General features: G+C 37.0%; 1 protein-coding gene across 1 annotated transcript; it reads left to right on the plus strand.

The window, feature by feature from the left end:
- The first annotated feature begins 7,571 nt into the window (after window positions 1-7,571).
- LOC142548389 (tRNA-uridine aminocarboxypropyltransferase A) lies at window positions 7,572-9,504 on the plus strand. Its single transcript, XM_075656680.1, has 2 exons — window positions 7,572-8,090; window positions 8,553-9,504. Exons 1-2 carry the CDS (start codon window positions 7,727-7,729, stop codon window positions 8,966-8,968), a joined length of 780 nt encoding a protein of 259 aa, XP_075512795.1. The 5' UTR covers window positions 7,572-7,726; the 3' UTR covers window positions 8,969-9,504.
- Window positions 9,505-13,761: the final 4,257 nt, after the last annotated feature.

Below are 13,761 nucleotides of genomic sequence, written 5' to 3' on the forward strand. Positions count from 1 at the left end.
AACACAATCTCACGTAACAGAAGAAAGAAAAGGAGGCGGCAAGATTTTCTCACAATTTTCTCCAACAACTCTAGTACTTCATTTTATTTATTTATTTTTATGGAGATTGTAAATCAAACGATGTTAGGCTAATTTTCTTAGTCTGATTCAAGGGATAGTCTACTGTTTAATTTTATCATTGTGAGGTTTTTTGCACTTTAATTTATTATTCTTGTTCGCCCAAGTATTCATTGATTTATGATTTAATTATATGAATGTTATACGTCAATTAATCTGATAATTTAATTTGATGTATGATTTTTTAATGCTAACCATGAATTCAGTGATCCGTAATTGTCATGAACGATTGGTACGTGAGTAGCAATAGGTTAGATGTGTTGTGCTATCATAACTGTGTAATCTAAATAAATCGATGGAACTAGATCTTCCAATTGTAGCTATCTCGGTTGTTAGATTTTAGGATTAACTGTTTTCACGAAACTAAAATGCTATTTTTAATTAATATGAACGCTATCGTGCCCAGTTGATTATTGATAAGTTTTGACTGGATGCTGGGTTTGGTCAATTAATTTAGGAAAACAAAAGAACTTTAGCGGCTATCCCTATTATTCTAAGGTTAATTGTTTGGAATAACATGAATAAATGATTTGTTAGCCGATGAACAGTGATATAATTAATTAGTAGAACCCCCCTTGAATCAGTATTTTCTCGTAATAAATTCTTCACTTTATTCTCGTCGATTAATTTTCAATTCTAGATTCAGTATTTTTCTTGCTTGGTAATTTTAGTTTAGATTATTTTATTTAGTAATTATCAAAACAAATCCCCCCTTTTTATTTTTATTATCAAAAGAAATAAATCTACCGTTCCTGTGGATTCGACCCTACTCACCATTACACTCGTTTTTATTTAAAATGGTAGGAATTAATTTAGTGGTCAACGACAGCACACCAATGGTGAAGGTTAGAACCTAATAGATGAGCTTGGGGTGGTGAAGGTGAAAAGCTTGAAGTATGAAGGGTGAGGGTTCATAATTTTCCTACTAAGGTTGGAGCCTAGTAAAAGATCTTGACGTGGTAAGGGTGAAGATTGGAGCATAGTAGACGAGCTTGAGGTGGTGAGGGTGAAGTTTGGACCCTGGGTAGAAGAGCTTCAAATGAGGAGAGTGAGGTGCTTGAAGTATGAAGTGTGAGTGAAGTTTTAACGTCCCAAAAATTTGAAGGTCCATGTGAACCATATGGATGCAAGTTATCAAACTTCTTATGTATTTTAATTAATTTATTTTAATGCATTAAATGCATGATTGCGACATTAATATGTAGGGGTGAGCATTCGATCGGTTCGTTTACCGACCGAACCGAATTAGCCATAACCGAACCGAACCGAAATAATTATTCAGAACCGAACGGACCAAATTAATTTCCATAACAGAGAATTAAAATCGATTAATTCGGTCGGTAACGAGAGATGGGTAAGCGGCAGATGAAGTCAAGAGTGAATAATAGAGAAGTGAGAAGGAGAAAGCCAAGGTGTTTAGAATTAGGGTTGATTTTAAAATTAAAAATTTAAATATATATTAAAATTGATAAATAATAGTATTTATTATATCGATTAATTCGGTTAACCGATTTCAAAATTTTGAAAATCATAACCGGACTGAATTAACCGATATAATCGAATTTTCCGAAATAATCGAACCGAATTTTCGAATTGGCTCGGTTTGGTCGGTTAATTCGGTTTAACCGAAATCTTGCTCACCCCTATTAATATGTGTTTTTTATGATCTGGCTCATTAAGATTGTATTTTATAGGGCTTTCAGCAGTATTTCACGCTCGAACGAGGAACGGAGACCGGGGACAGTTAAGAAAAAATATTTCAGTAATATTTTAAGGAGCAGACGTTTCAGTTGGTATCAGAGCAAGGTTTCTTGTAGATGGTTGTCCCACCGCCAGCTTCAGAAGCTCAGTCGTCAAGCCTCAAGTATGTAAGTTTAAATATTTTAAATGTTTTTAATGCTATCACCTGCATGTTTACATGATATATATTTTACAGTACATGTTTATCTGTATATATGTTTTGATATTAAATGCTTTAGAATTTTTATGCATGTTACGACATGAAATAAGAAACTATATGATTTTCATGCGTGTTGGCTTTGTGGCAGATTTTGACATGATTAAAAATTTGGTCAATGGGCATTAGGAAATGTTGAAAATGAGTGGACTATATTGATTTTTGGGTATTAATACCGATGTTCTACTTTTTGGATCATAAGTTAGTCATGAAGATTATGAATGCTTATGGGGCATATAGACTTTCTACTAAAATACTGATGATTCGTGGTTATTAATTGAGTTAACTTTTGAGAATTACATTTAAGGAATAATGATTCGAAAACTGCGACGGTCTTTTGAAGTGTAAAAATGTATAATTTGGATTTTAGGTTTTGATGGAAAAGTAAGATTGGTTATGAGAATTGATTTTGGGTTTAATAAGTATAAAATTATTGAACTTTATGCTACGGAAAACTTATATAAATGAATTAAGAATACCAAAAACTTATGGGTTAAGTGTAGACTTTTTAAAATTAAGGACCAATTGGATAATTTTCAAGGAAATTAGGAATTAATCTTGCAATGGTTAAGAAATTTGGTGAAGTGAGAATTGAATGGTTTAAATGAGAAATTTTCGATGATTTAGGCTTGAAGGGATATTTAGAACCTTGTAATACCTTGATTATAATTGTAGAACCCGTTAAATCAGACTGCGTATAAGCCATGCATAATTACTATTATTTAAATTAAATTGATTTTTATGCATGAGGGTTTAAATTCATTCTTTTTAAATTTGTTGAGTTATGATTATTTATTTTACGCAGAGGTTTAGTTTTATCTTTTTAGTTAAATAAGCGAGGCCGGACTGGAGTTGGAGTATTGAGATAAAATTTAATAATAAAAAAATGTTCCTAGATTTAATTTAAGCCAAAGAATAAGTTATTTTAATGTAAAAGAATGTTTAAGGATTTATTCACTTAATTGGAGTTAAGTAGTAAATAAATTCTTTTATGTCCAATAATTAATTAAAAACCTAAATTAAACGGTGTAACCAATTGGAATAAATTAATCTAGGCTTATTTTATTTAAGAAATTGTAACTTAACATGTTAGTAAATTTATTGTAAGGATTAGTCATGCATGCAAGGGAATTACTATCCAAAATTTATTTAATTATTTCACTAAAATATATAATTAATGTTTAAAACTTTAAGGAGATAAAATTCAATAATAAACAATATTTCCCCTCCATTTTTATTTCAAGATTTCGGCCACCCCATGGTAGACATAATTAAGTTGGCAACTCTCCATTTTGATACCTTTCCTTAATCCTTTTCTTGGTATGATTAATTCCTCCAATTTAATTCACCAATAATTATTAATTAAGCACTTTCTTACACCTAATTAAATCACTATAGTAGCCTATCCAATCCCTTAATTTCGAGCAACCTAGAAGGGAAAAGGATCATTCCCTTGTCATTCCATGTCCTCATTGGAAACTTCCATCCAAAGCATTTTTGACTCCTTTATTTTCCTAGTACCCCCTTCATTCCTTAACACTCCTTCACCCCCTCCTTAACTTCGAAATTCAGAGAAGAAAGCAGGGAAAATAGTGACCTTGCAACAAGAAATAAGAGAAAAAACAAGAAAGAAAAGGACTCTGTCTCCGCAGCTGCCGCGTCGTCGTATAGTTTGTTTTCTTTTCAAACAAAAATTTCCAGGCATGTATATATGGTTTCTTTGCTCTTCAATCAAGTCATATATCTTTTTTTTAAACCATTACATGTCCTTGATTCATGATAAAACCGAAATATGACAGCACTTTCGAAAACCATGCACAGAATTTTCGGCTCTCACTTGTGCCTTCACGGTTTTGAATTGTTTTTGTGGTTTCAGAGGTTGGCTCGGTTTCATACGCTCCAGGCTGCATCTAGACACGATATAGAGTGTGTTAGGAAGGTGTTAGTCCATTGGCTTAAGTCCATTTTCCCCCAGCAACACGAAATGGACAGCAACTCTCCATAGTGCAGATTTGAGTTTTGATTTCTTGTTTGGATTGTCTAAGTTGAAGGTTCGGATCATGATTGGTCTAAGGCCTGTAACCATGGTTGGAACCCTTCCTTAGCATGTCTAGGACGTGACCAAGATGACCTTTCATGGCTTGGTTCTTGGTCCCCTCGGTTTTTATAAACAAACAACACAAGTGCCCCCTTCGATTTTTATTTCCTGCGTGAGTTGGCTTCGGCTGTTGAGGTGTTGGGTGGATCTTGGTTGGCTTCTATCCCTTAGCCATGGTTCACACAATACCTCATGATGTCTAGATCATGCCATGGTTTATCATATGGCCACTGGAATGAAAATGACAGCAACATAAAGCAAGACACCCCACGCGTGCAGTATGGTGTCCTCGGGTGGAGCGTGGCGTTGTCTCGAGTGTTACTTGGATTGTGGTCGGCCTAGGGCCCTTAGCCATGGTTCAAGCCACACCCTAGGATGTTGGGAAGAGGCTATGGTTGGTGGTTCAAGCCCCAATGGCCAATAGCCTTGTAAACGAAGCGATGCAAGCACAAGTGCTGCTACTGTAATTGGACAGCAGCTTGGGTTCGGTTCAGAGGCTTGTTTCGAGTCCTTGGTTGGCTTTTAGCCTATGGCCTTGGACTGGACAGTACCTCATTGAGTTAGAAAGGTCATGTTTTTGGCCGTTCGTGATTTGGTTAAGTTTAGAGGTCGTACGAGAATTTACGGTGCAATGTGCCAAAGTGACTCTCGAAAGAGCGTTTCAAGATTTTGGCCGCCATTCACCAAATTTCGAGTATTACAATTCTTAGGAGCATTACTTCATCATGTTAGGCGTATTTTGACCATGACTAAACGATGGTTCAATGTTGGTTCGGGTTGGTACGGAGTTATGGTTAGAAATTAAGTCGTTGATCTAGTTGGCCCCGTTTTGGGGTTCGATTACGAAGTGTTAGTCAAGTTAAGTTCATTTGCATGTTCTCATGTTAGAGTTAGGTCGCAGCGAGCCTGGGAACGATCCAACCCATTCGGTTAAATAGGATTTTAATTATATTACGTGCATTATATAAAAATGTTATTTTTGAGATATATGCGATATGTCTTGTGGCCACCTTACGCTTATGGGATTGCTTCATCCAGGTGACTTACGACCGGTTTATGCTTATGTATGGGTACGGACATCCAGTCCAAGGGCTGTGGTGATCTCTACCGCCCAGTATACTGTGGTTTAGTCTGATCAGGCGCTCACGTTATGTTATGTTATGGGCCACTTGCATAGAACATTATCTCTACAGAAAATTACGATATGATATGTTATGACAGAGCTCTATCGAGCAAGCTTTTACGTAATGATTTTCAGATATGCACGTATTTATAATTATCCATGACATGATTTTCACCTTACGCTTTACGATACGATATTTTTATGTTACGCGAAATTTTATGATATATTTACTTGTTATTCACGATATATGTATGCTGAGTCTTTAGACTTATTAGACTTGATTGTTGTAGGTAATGATGATGTCGAGGCTGAGGGCGGTCTTAAAAATCTAGTAATATCGTGATATTTGGAAGTAAGTATATATGGTATACTCATGAACATTTAGATGTTATGCTTTATAAAGAATAAAGACACTTGAGGAATTATGTTATCTAAGACTATTTGGGTTGGGTAAGTTTGAATTTCATGATTATGAGATAGATGTTCATATGAAGATTTTGGGTGAATTAAAAACAAAAAAATTAGTTGTGTTCAAAATAGGTTACTCATGAAAAAATTTTCAGATTTTTGTCGAGTAAGTAATCTAAAATCTTGATATGTGGATTCTAAAATTTTACGGATTTTAAGTGAAGCCGAATTATTAGAGTTATTCTAACATTAACATAGAATAACTTATTAAGTTTTATACGTTAGTGTTAATTAAACATTAAGCATACATCATAATACGACATTCGTTCCAATGAGGAAAATTCAAGTGTCTTAGGCCTCAACTAAGTTTGTAACTGGGAAGAAAAATAGTTTATGTATGTTATTGATGCTAGAAGAGTTTTATGGATTAGCGTTACTCGAAATTTAAGATTTGCAAAAAAAATTATATTTGAGATGTACTTGTAAATAGTTAAGTTACATTAGTTTGGCACCGCAAGATAAAGATTTGATTCAAAGATCTTAGGCTAATATTGTTATGGGATTGAGATAATGTTTAACTATTAGTATATTACCCAGAATAGAAGTCGATTACTAAATTTTGGTTAGGCTAATATTGTTATGAGGTTGAGATAATGTTTAATTATTAAGTATATTACCAGGACAGAAGTCGATTAGTAAATTTTGGTGCTAAGATCTCTTAAGTTGAACTGCATAAATGCTAATATTTGGAATTAAAGTCTTAGCATACCTTGAGTTCAATAAATTAAGGAAAGGATGCTTTTGGGATTTTAATATTGAAATATAATAGGTCGATGAACATCTTGAGTATTATTATAAGAAAAGTAAGGCTCGCGGAAGTGCTAGTGAGTGAGAAGAAGAGAAGAGCGTAGGCGAGGCGAGGGGAGAAGGATGCGCGGGCATGGAAGGGCGAGGGCGAGGCTGCAAGCGTGGAGGGCGAGGCGAGGGGAGAAGGCGTGGAGAGCGGGGCCAGGCGAGGCTGCAAGGGCGAGGCCAGGGCATGGGGTGAGAATGAGCAGCGTGGGTGCGAGGTTGCGAACGCGTGGATGAGGAGCTGGCGAGGACAATCACGTTAGAGGAAGAAGCGAAATGGAGAGAGGCCAGGCGAGGTCAGGGGATGAGGCGAGAACGAGTTGCGTGGGCGAGGGAAGAGCTCCGAAGTTGGACGAGGCTGGAAGGGCGAGGCCAGGGGATGGGGTGAGAACGAGCAGCATGGGTGCGAGATTGCGAAGGCATGAATGAGGAGCTGGCGAGGGCAAGCACGTTGGAGGAAGAAGCGAAATGGAAAGAGGCCAGGCAAGGCTGAAAGGGCGAGGCCAGGGGATGAGGCAAGAACGAGTAGCATGGGCGAGGGAGGAGCTGCGAAGTTGGATGAGGCTGGGAGGGCGTAGGTGCAAGGTTGCGAAGTCGTGGATGAGGAGCTGGCGAAGGCAACCGCGTTAGAGGAAGAAGCGAAATGGAGAGCTAGTGAGCGAAGGGTGATTGATGGAAGGTACGCTCAGGGATGCGGGCAGCTCAATTTATCGAACTTCGAACCTGCGATTCAGTTCGACTTGGGAGGAGGAGACTGGTGATACGCTATGAATTGGTCCATCAAGATCAGGCCCAAAAAAGACTTTGGACCCTCGACTCATTTCTAACCTAAGTAAGTGGCTCATTATGGATCTCATGTACTCTTCTATAAATATCATGTTTGAGTGTCCAATTCATTCATTCACTACGTCGCTGCTGCTCTCTCATTTTATTCTCAGTATCTGACTTGAGCGATGGGCTACGTCGGGACGCCCTCCACGTTCCTTTGTAATGGTCTCATTTGTGATATCAAGATTAGATTAAATTCTATCCCCAATGCCTTTGCGGAGATGCTTCTTTTCGTAAGGTCTGTAGCGCCGCCACCGCTCTTTGTCTTGCCGCCATCTTCCGCAGACAGCTGGCTGGGGTTGAGATCGGTCAAATAATGATTCGCTGAATTGAGGGGTAATTAATGGGCTTCTCCTCTAGGCCCAATTCATCTCAATTTTACTTTACGGAGATGGCATCGGAGGGAAAAATCGAACCTGCACGGCGGCGAATCTGCGGCAGCGGGTGCGGCAGACCGGCCAACGTATGTCTCTGCCGCAGTCTCCCTTCGAGTCCCATCGAGACGGTCACGCAAATCGTCATCCTCCATCACCCACACGAGCAAAGTCACAAACTTGCCACAGTCCCTCTCCTCTCCAAATGCCTAGCCAACTGCCACATCATCGTGGGACGAAAATTGAGGTATGGAGACTCAAGTATGCTAGATACTCTTCACGATCAAAATCTTCATTCGCAGCCTTTTCGCCGGGCCCTTTTTCTGTTCCCTGGTACGACTAAATTTTTATGCGACTCTGCCAATTCGTTAATTTTTTTCAATATTACCTAGTATTCTGGAAATTTTGAAAGAAAGTAATTAATTCTCCTCTGGCTAAAGTATGTGACTTACTGAATTTTTTAGTATAAATTAGTGTTTTGAGAACATTCGGTAGAGGTAGGGATGGATTAGCGTGGAAATTGATGTCTGAATGCAAAATGTTCATGGTAATTAGAAGTTTTCAAGGATTAGCAAGAATATGATTTTTTCCTTCAAAGTCTTTCGAATTCTACTTACCTAGAGAAAGAGCTCGAGCTCTACTTATTTGTGCTCTCTTTAACCTTGAGAGATGAATACGTGGGTGAATCTTTTGGTTCTATTATCATGGGCAAATGAGAAGTTATTACCTATATTGTTCTTCTTTTTTCCTTCAACAATTACATGTTTTGATTGCATAAATTAGAGTACTTTACAGGTTCAGATGCCTTGGCTTTAGCTGACGTCAGTCAGGTACAACCCTCTCTTGACTATGCTGATGAAAATAGTCATGTTTTGATTGTTTTTGATGGAACTTGGAAGCATGCCAAGGAGATGCTGCTGGCAAGTCTACCGTTTTTATCCAAGTTTGCCATTCAAGTTTGTCTAGGTTTCGATGTAAGGCTTGATGGTGATAGTATTTTCAACTCAGGTTTGATTCTTAGAAAAGAACCGTTTGCTGGGTGTATGAGTACAATGGAGGCAGTTGCAAGGTGTTTAAGAATTCTCGAACCAAATGGGGTTGAGATCGAATCTAGGATAATAGTGGTTTTAAAAGCTATGGTTGGTTTTCAGGCTAGTTTCTTGAAGTCAAGACCGAAATTAACAAATGAACAGAGAAGAGGAGAGCACTGACTTATACTGTTAAAGAAGAAGTCAAAGATACTGTTTTATCTTGTGTCTGTTGATCATAAGGTTTGATATATAACTTGGTTACTGAAGTTGAGGTTAGCAGTCAATGGTGTCATAATAACCATTATGTTAAGGTACAAGTCCATGGTGGTTTCTTTATGTTCTTGATCAAAACTGTGTACAGCTTATGTTTTTTAAAGCTGCCTGGTTGTTTTCTTACCTGTTGTCCTAATGAGAACGTAGGATTTGGGATGATACTTCATTTTTGCAAGACTTGTCATGCCAAAATTGAGAGGCTAAATTAAATTTCCCGAAGGCTATGAAGCCATCTTTCATAAGCATTTTATGAATAATAAAGTATACGTTCTATCCTGATCCTGAGTATCGAACTTTCACGTGGGGTAGTTGGTCCCAAGTTAAAACTACTTTCTTTAATATGGTTGGTATTGATTAATGTAATTCATATTTACACATGATTCTTTGTTCAAGTGTTGTACTTGTGTGGTGGTGGACTGGTTATGATGGAGGTTGATTTTGTACATGCACTTCAATTTGTTAGGATATATTACACGTAAATGCCCGATATATACAACCATTTATACAAATCACATGTAGCTTAGCAGATAGAATTTTGCTTTCTAAAGCATCAAGTAGGTTCAATTCCTTGGTTTTTTCCCTTTTTTCTATTTATTTTTTAAAATTCATATATCAAAATTAAAACATAGTTTATCATTATTTCTTATATTAAATACAAAATATCGTTATATAATAGTAAAATATTGCAATATAATAATCGTAAATATCGTCGTAGCGATATATTTGTTATACTTTTTGCATTATTATTCTTTTTACGTAATGTGACATTCTATGAAGTCAATAAAAAATTATTAACTCCACAAAAATCTATCATTTAAAAAATCAACTATGGATTAAATGTATTAATCAATGGTTTTTGATGCTTTTATAGAATTTAAAAGTTTAGAGGTATTTAATTTAGATTTTTATATACTCTATAAAAGTACAGTGGAATTCAACATTTCGTGTAATATTCAAACTTGATTTTTTTAAACTTTATAAAAGTCTATAAGCATCCAAAATGTCAATAAATCTCCAATGACTTCTATGTAATTCTTTAGTACAAATTTTGAAACTTTAGATACATCTACGAAAAGTTAAAAATTCTTCATCACTCATGCCAAAGATTTGTACAGAATTCTAATTTCAAAATCTATAAATCATCTTTTTTCTTCTACGTAGATCACAAACAGATCCATCTTCTCAGTTTATTATTTTTAAAACAGGACAGATAGCTATGTGTAAAACCAGCAAATTAGTGTAGTGAATCAGAAAAGTATTACAATGCTTAAATAAATCAAACCGAGGTTTGTATGAAATACAGTGTCCTTAAAACAGATTTGTCCCCCTTCGGTATGTACTCTGAGGTTCCAGCGGACGTCTGTCTCCGAGGATACAACGGGCAGACTAGCAGAGATAGTAGCACAAAGCACTATGCTAGCGAACAAAATCAGTACCTGAACTTTATCAGTGGACGAAGGAGAAGCAGAACAGCAGAAGCAGAACAACAGCAAGACAGAAACAAAATGCAGAAGAAAGTGGATTTTCGGTGGTGTTTCTGGCCTTGGTACATCCCCTTTATAAACATCTCAATACTAGCCATATGAAAGGCCAAAGGTTGCCATAAAGATGGCAGATGAAGCACCAAAGGTTGGGCATACGAAGCACCAATAGCCAAGCCATGTGAAAGGTCTCAAATGAAAAAAAAAAAAATACAAAAGATGACATAGACTAGCTAGGCGATTTTTGCCTTGATCGGTCCGACATTCGACACACCCAGGTCGCTCTCGTACGCTTGCACACAAGTCAAGCTTTTTTCCAATGCAAATCGGGCCCATGATTTGCACCCCATGTGCCGGCGTGCGCGAGAGAGAGCCTCTTGACCAATCATTGTTACACCTCCATAAAGTGTAACACAATATAAAGTTATCTATATCACTTCCTTTCTAAATTTTCATTCACTTACATGGAAAAGCCCATAGACCTCAAGCCCATAAACCTCACATTTAATCCAACAATCCCCCATATGAATGGAAATTGAAAGTTATTCAAAAAGATTTTCTGATAAAGTTCAACAGTTGAGTCTTGCATAGGATAGGTAGGTGTTACCCTTTGAACCTTCCTTTGTGAAAGCATATTAATTCACTGGTTGACAGTAGACGTGATGTCTTTGAACTGTACATCCGTTTGTGTGAATTGTGATATACTTCACACAAGACTCTCCCTGATACTATTAAGTTCTCATGATTGTGTTCGTTTTGGCCATGAACATACTCCTGGTTCTGCAAGAGGGTCTAGAATTGAGCCCTGCAATTCCTTCGAAGCGGCCCCACTTCTCTCTCACATAGGTGATTCTATATTGCTTCTCATCAGAATCATTAAAAGTCGTAAGCTTATCCTAAACATTCACTGTTTCATAATAGGAATGAACTAGGGATAACCCCTACAGTGATTCTCCAAATTAGTGCGATTAGGTTGTCCCATTGAACCTAGTTCTTGGGATCTCCAGTCAGCGTAGGTTGGATTTTTCTTTACACCAATTTATTCTATAGGCTTTAGCCTCATTCTCCTTGACGATTTCGCAACTAACTCTTTGTTTAATCCCTTGGTTAGGGGATCCGCTATATTGTCTTTTGACTTTACAAAGTCAACAGAGATAATTCCAGTTGAGAGTAGTTGTCTAATGGTATTGTGTCTGCGACGTATATTCCTAGACTTACCATTATACATTTTATTTTTTGCTCTTCCAATTGCAGATTGGCTATCACAATGTATGCATATAGCCGGCACTGGTTTTTCATCCTGGAACATCTTCTAAGAAGTGACGCAACCATTCAGCATCTTCAGCACACTTGTCAAGAGCTATAAACTCAGATTCCATAGTGGATCTGGCTATTACAGTTTGTTTAGAAGATTTCCATGTAATTGCTGCACCTCCTAAAGTGAATACAATTCCACTTTTAGATTTTGAGTCTTTCATATCAGATATCCAATTTGCATTACTGTATCCTTCAATAACAGCAGGATATCTGGTATAGTGCAGCCCATGATCACGAGTGAACCTCAAGTATCTTAGCAATCTGATAATTATTTTCCAGTGTTCAACTCTTGGATTACTCGTGAATCTACTCAATTTGCTTACTGCATAAGCTACGTCTGGTCTTGTACAACTTATTAAGTACATCAGACTTCCAATGACTCGAGAGTATTCTAATTGAGACATACTCTCACCTCGATTCTTTGATAGATGCTGACTGGTGTCTATTGGGGTTCTAGCTAATGCAGAGTCATCATTATTGAATTTCTCAAGTATTTTGTCAACATAATGTGACTGACTTAGAACTAGCCCTTCTGATGTTCTATGGATTTTAATTCCAAGGATTACATCGGCTAAGCCTAAATCTTTCATGTCAAATCTTGAGTTCAATAACTTCTTGGTGGATTTGATCATCTTATCATTACTACCAATGATAAGTTTGTCATCTACGTAAAGACATAAAATGACATATCCATTTTCAGTGGTTTTTATGTATACACATTTATCACATTCACTGAATTTAAATCCACTTTCCATCATGGCTTTATCAAATTTTTCGTGCCATTGCTTTGGTGCTTTTTTTAAGCCATATAGAGACTTCACCAGTTTACATACCTTATTTTCTTGTCCAGTCGCAGAAAATCCCTCAGGTTGTTCCATGTAAATTTCTTCTTCTAAATCTTCATTTAGAAAAGCTGTCTTTACGTCCATTTGGTGTACTTCAAGATTCCTCAAGGCGGCAATCGCAAGTATCACACGAATAGAGGTTATTCTCGATACAGGAGAATATGTGTCAAAGTAATCAAGCCCTTCACGTTGATGGTAACCTTTAATTATCAATCTGGCTTTATACTTATCTATGGTTCCATCTGATTTCATTTTCCTTTTGAAAACTCATTTACAGCCTAGTGGTTTGTTTCCCGGAGGAAGATTTATTAATTCTCACGTATGGTTTTGTAAAATGGATTTCATTTCGGAATTGATAGCCCCTTTCCATAGAGGTCCCTCAGATGAACTTATTGCTTCCTTGAAGCTTTGAGGTTCACTTTCCATCATGAAAGTGATGAAATTCGGACCAAAGGATTTCTCAGTCCTAGCTCTCTTACTACGTCTAGGTTCAATATCTTGATCAAGCTCTTGTTCTTTATCAATTGTCTCGTGCAATCTTTTGGATGAACTTGGTTCTTCCTTAAATTTGTATGGAAACATGTGTTCAAAGAACGAAACATTTCTTGATTCCATTATCGTATTCTTGTGAATATCAGGTATTTGAGATTCATGTACAAGAAAACGATATGCGGTACTGTTTTGAGCATATCCAATGAAAATGCAATCAACAGTTTTTGGTCATATCTTTACTTTCTTTGGAGTGGGTATTGCTACCTTGGCAAGACACCCCCACACTCACAAGTATTGGTAAGAAGGACTTCTACCTTTCCATAACTCATATGGACTTTTATCTTGCTTTTTTCGGGGTACCTTATTTAAAAGGTAATTAGCTGTTAGAACAGCTTTCCCCCCACAAGTTCTGTGGTAAACCAGAACTTAATAACAATGTATTCATCATTTCTTTCAAGATGCGATTCTTTCTCTCTGCAATGCCATTTTGTTGAGGAGAATAAGGTGCAGTTATTTCGTGTTTGATACCGTGTTGAGCACAAAACTCTGCAAATGGTGATTCATA

This window comes from Primulina tabacum, chromosome 6 (assembly GCF_025594145.1).
Source record: "Primulina tabacum isolate GXHZ01 chromosome 6, ASM2559414v2, whole genome shotgun sequence".
NCBI classification, from domain to species: Eukaryota; Viridiplantae; Streptophyta; class Magnoliopsida; order Lamiales; family Gesneriaceae; genus Primulina; species Primulina tabacum.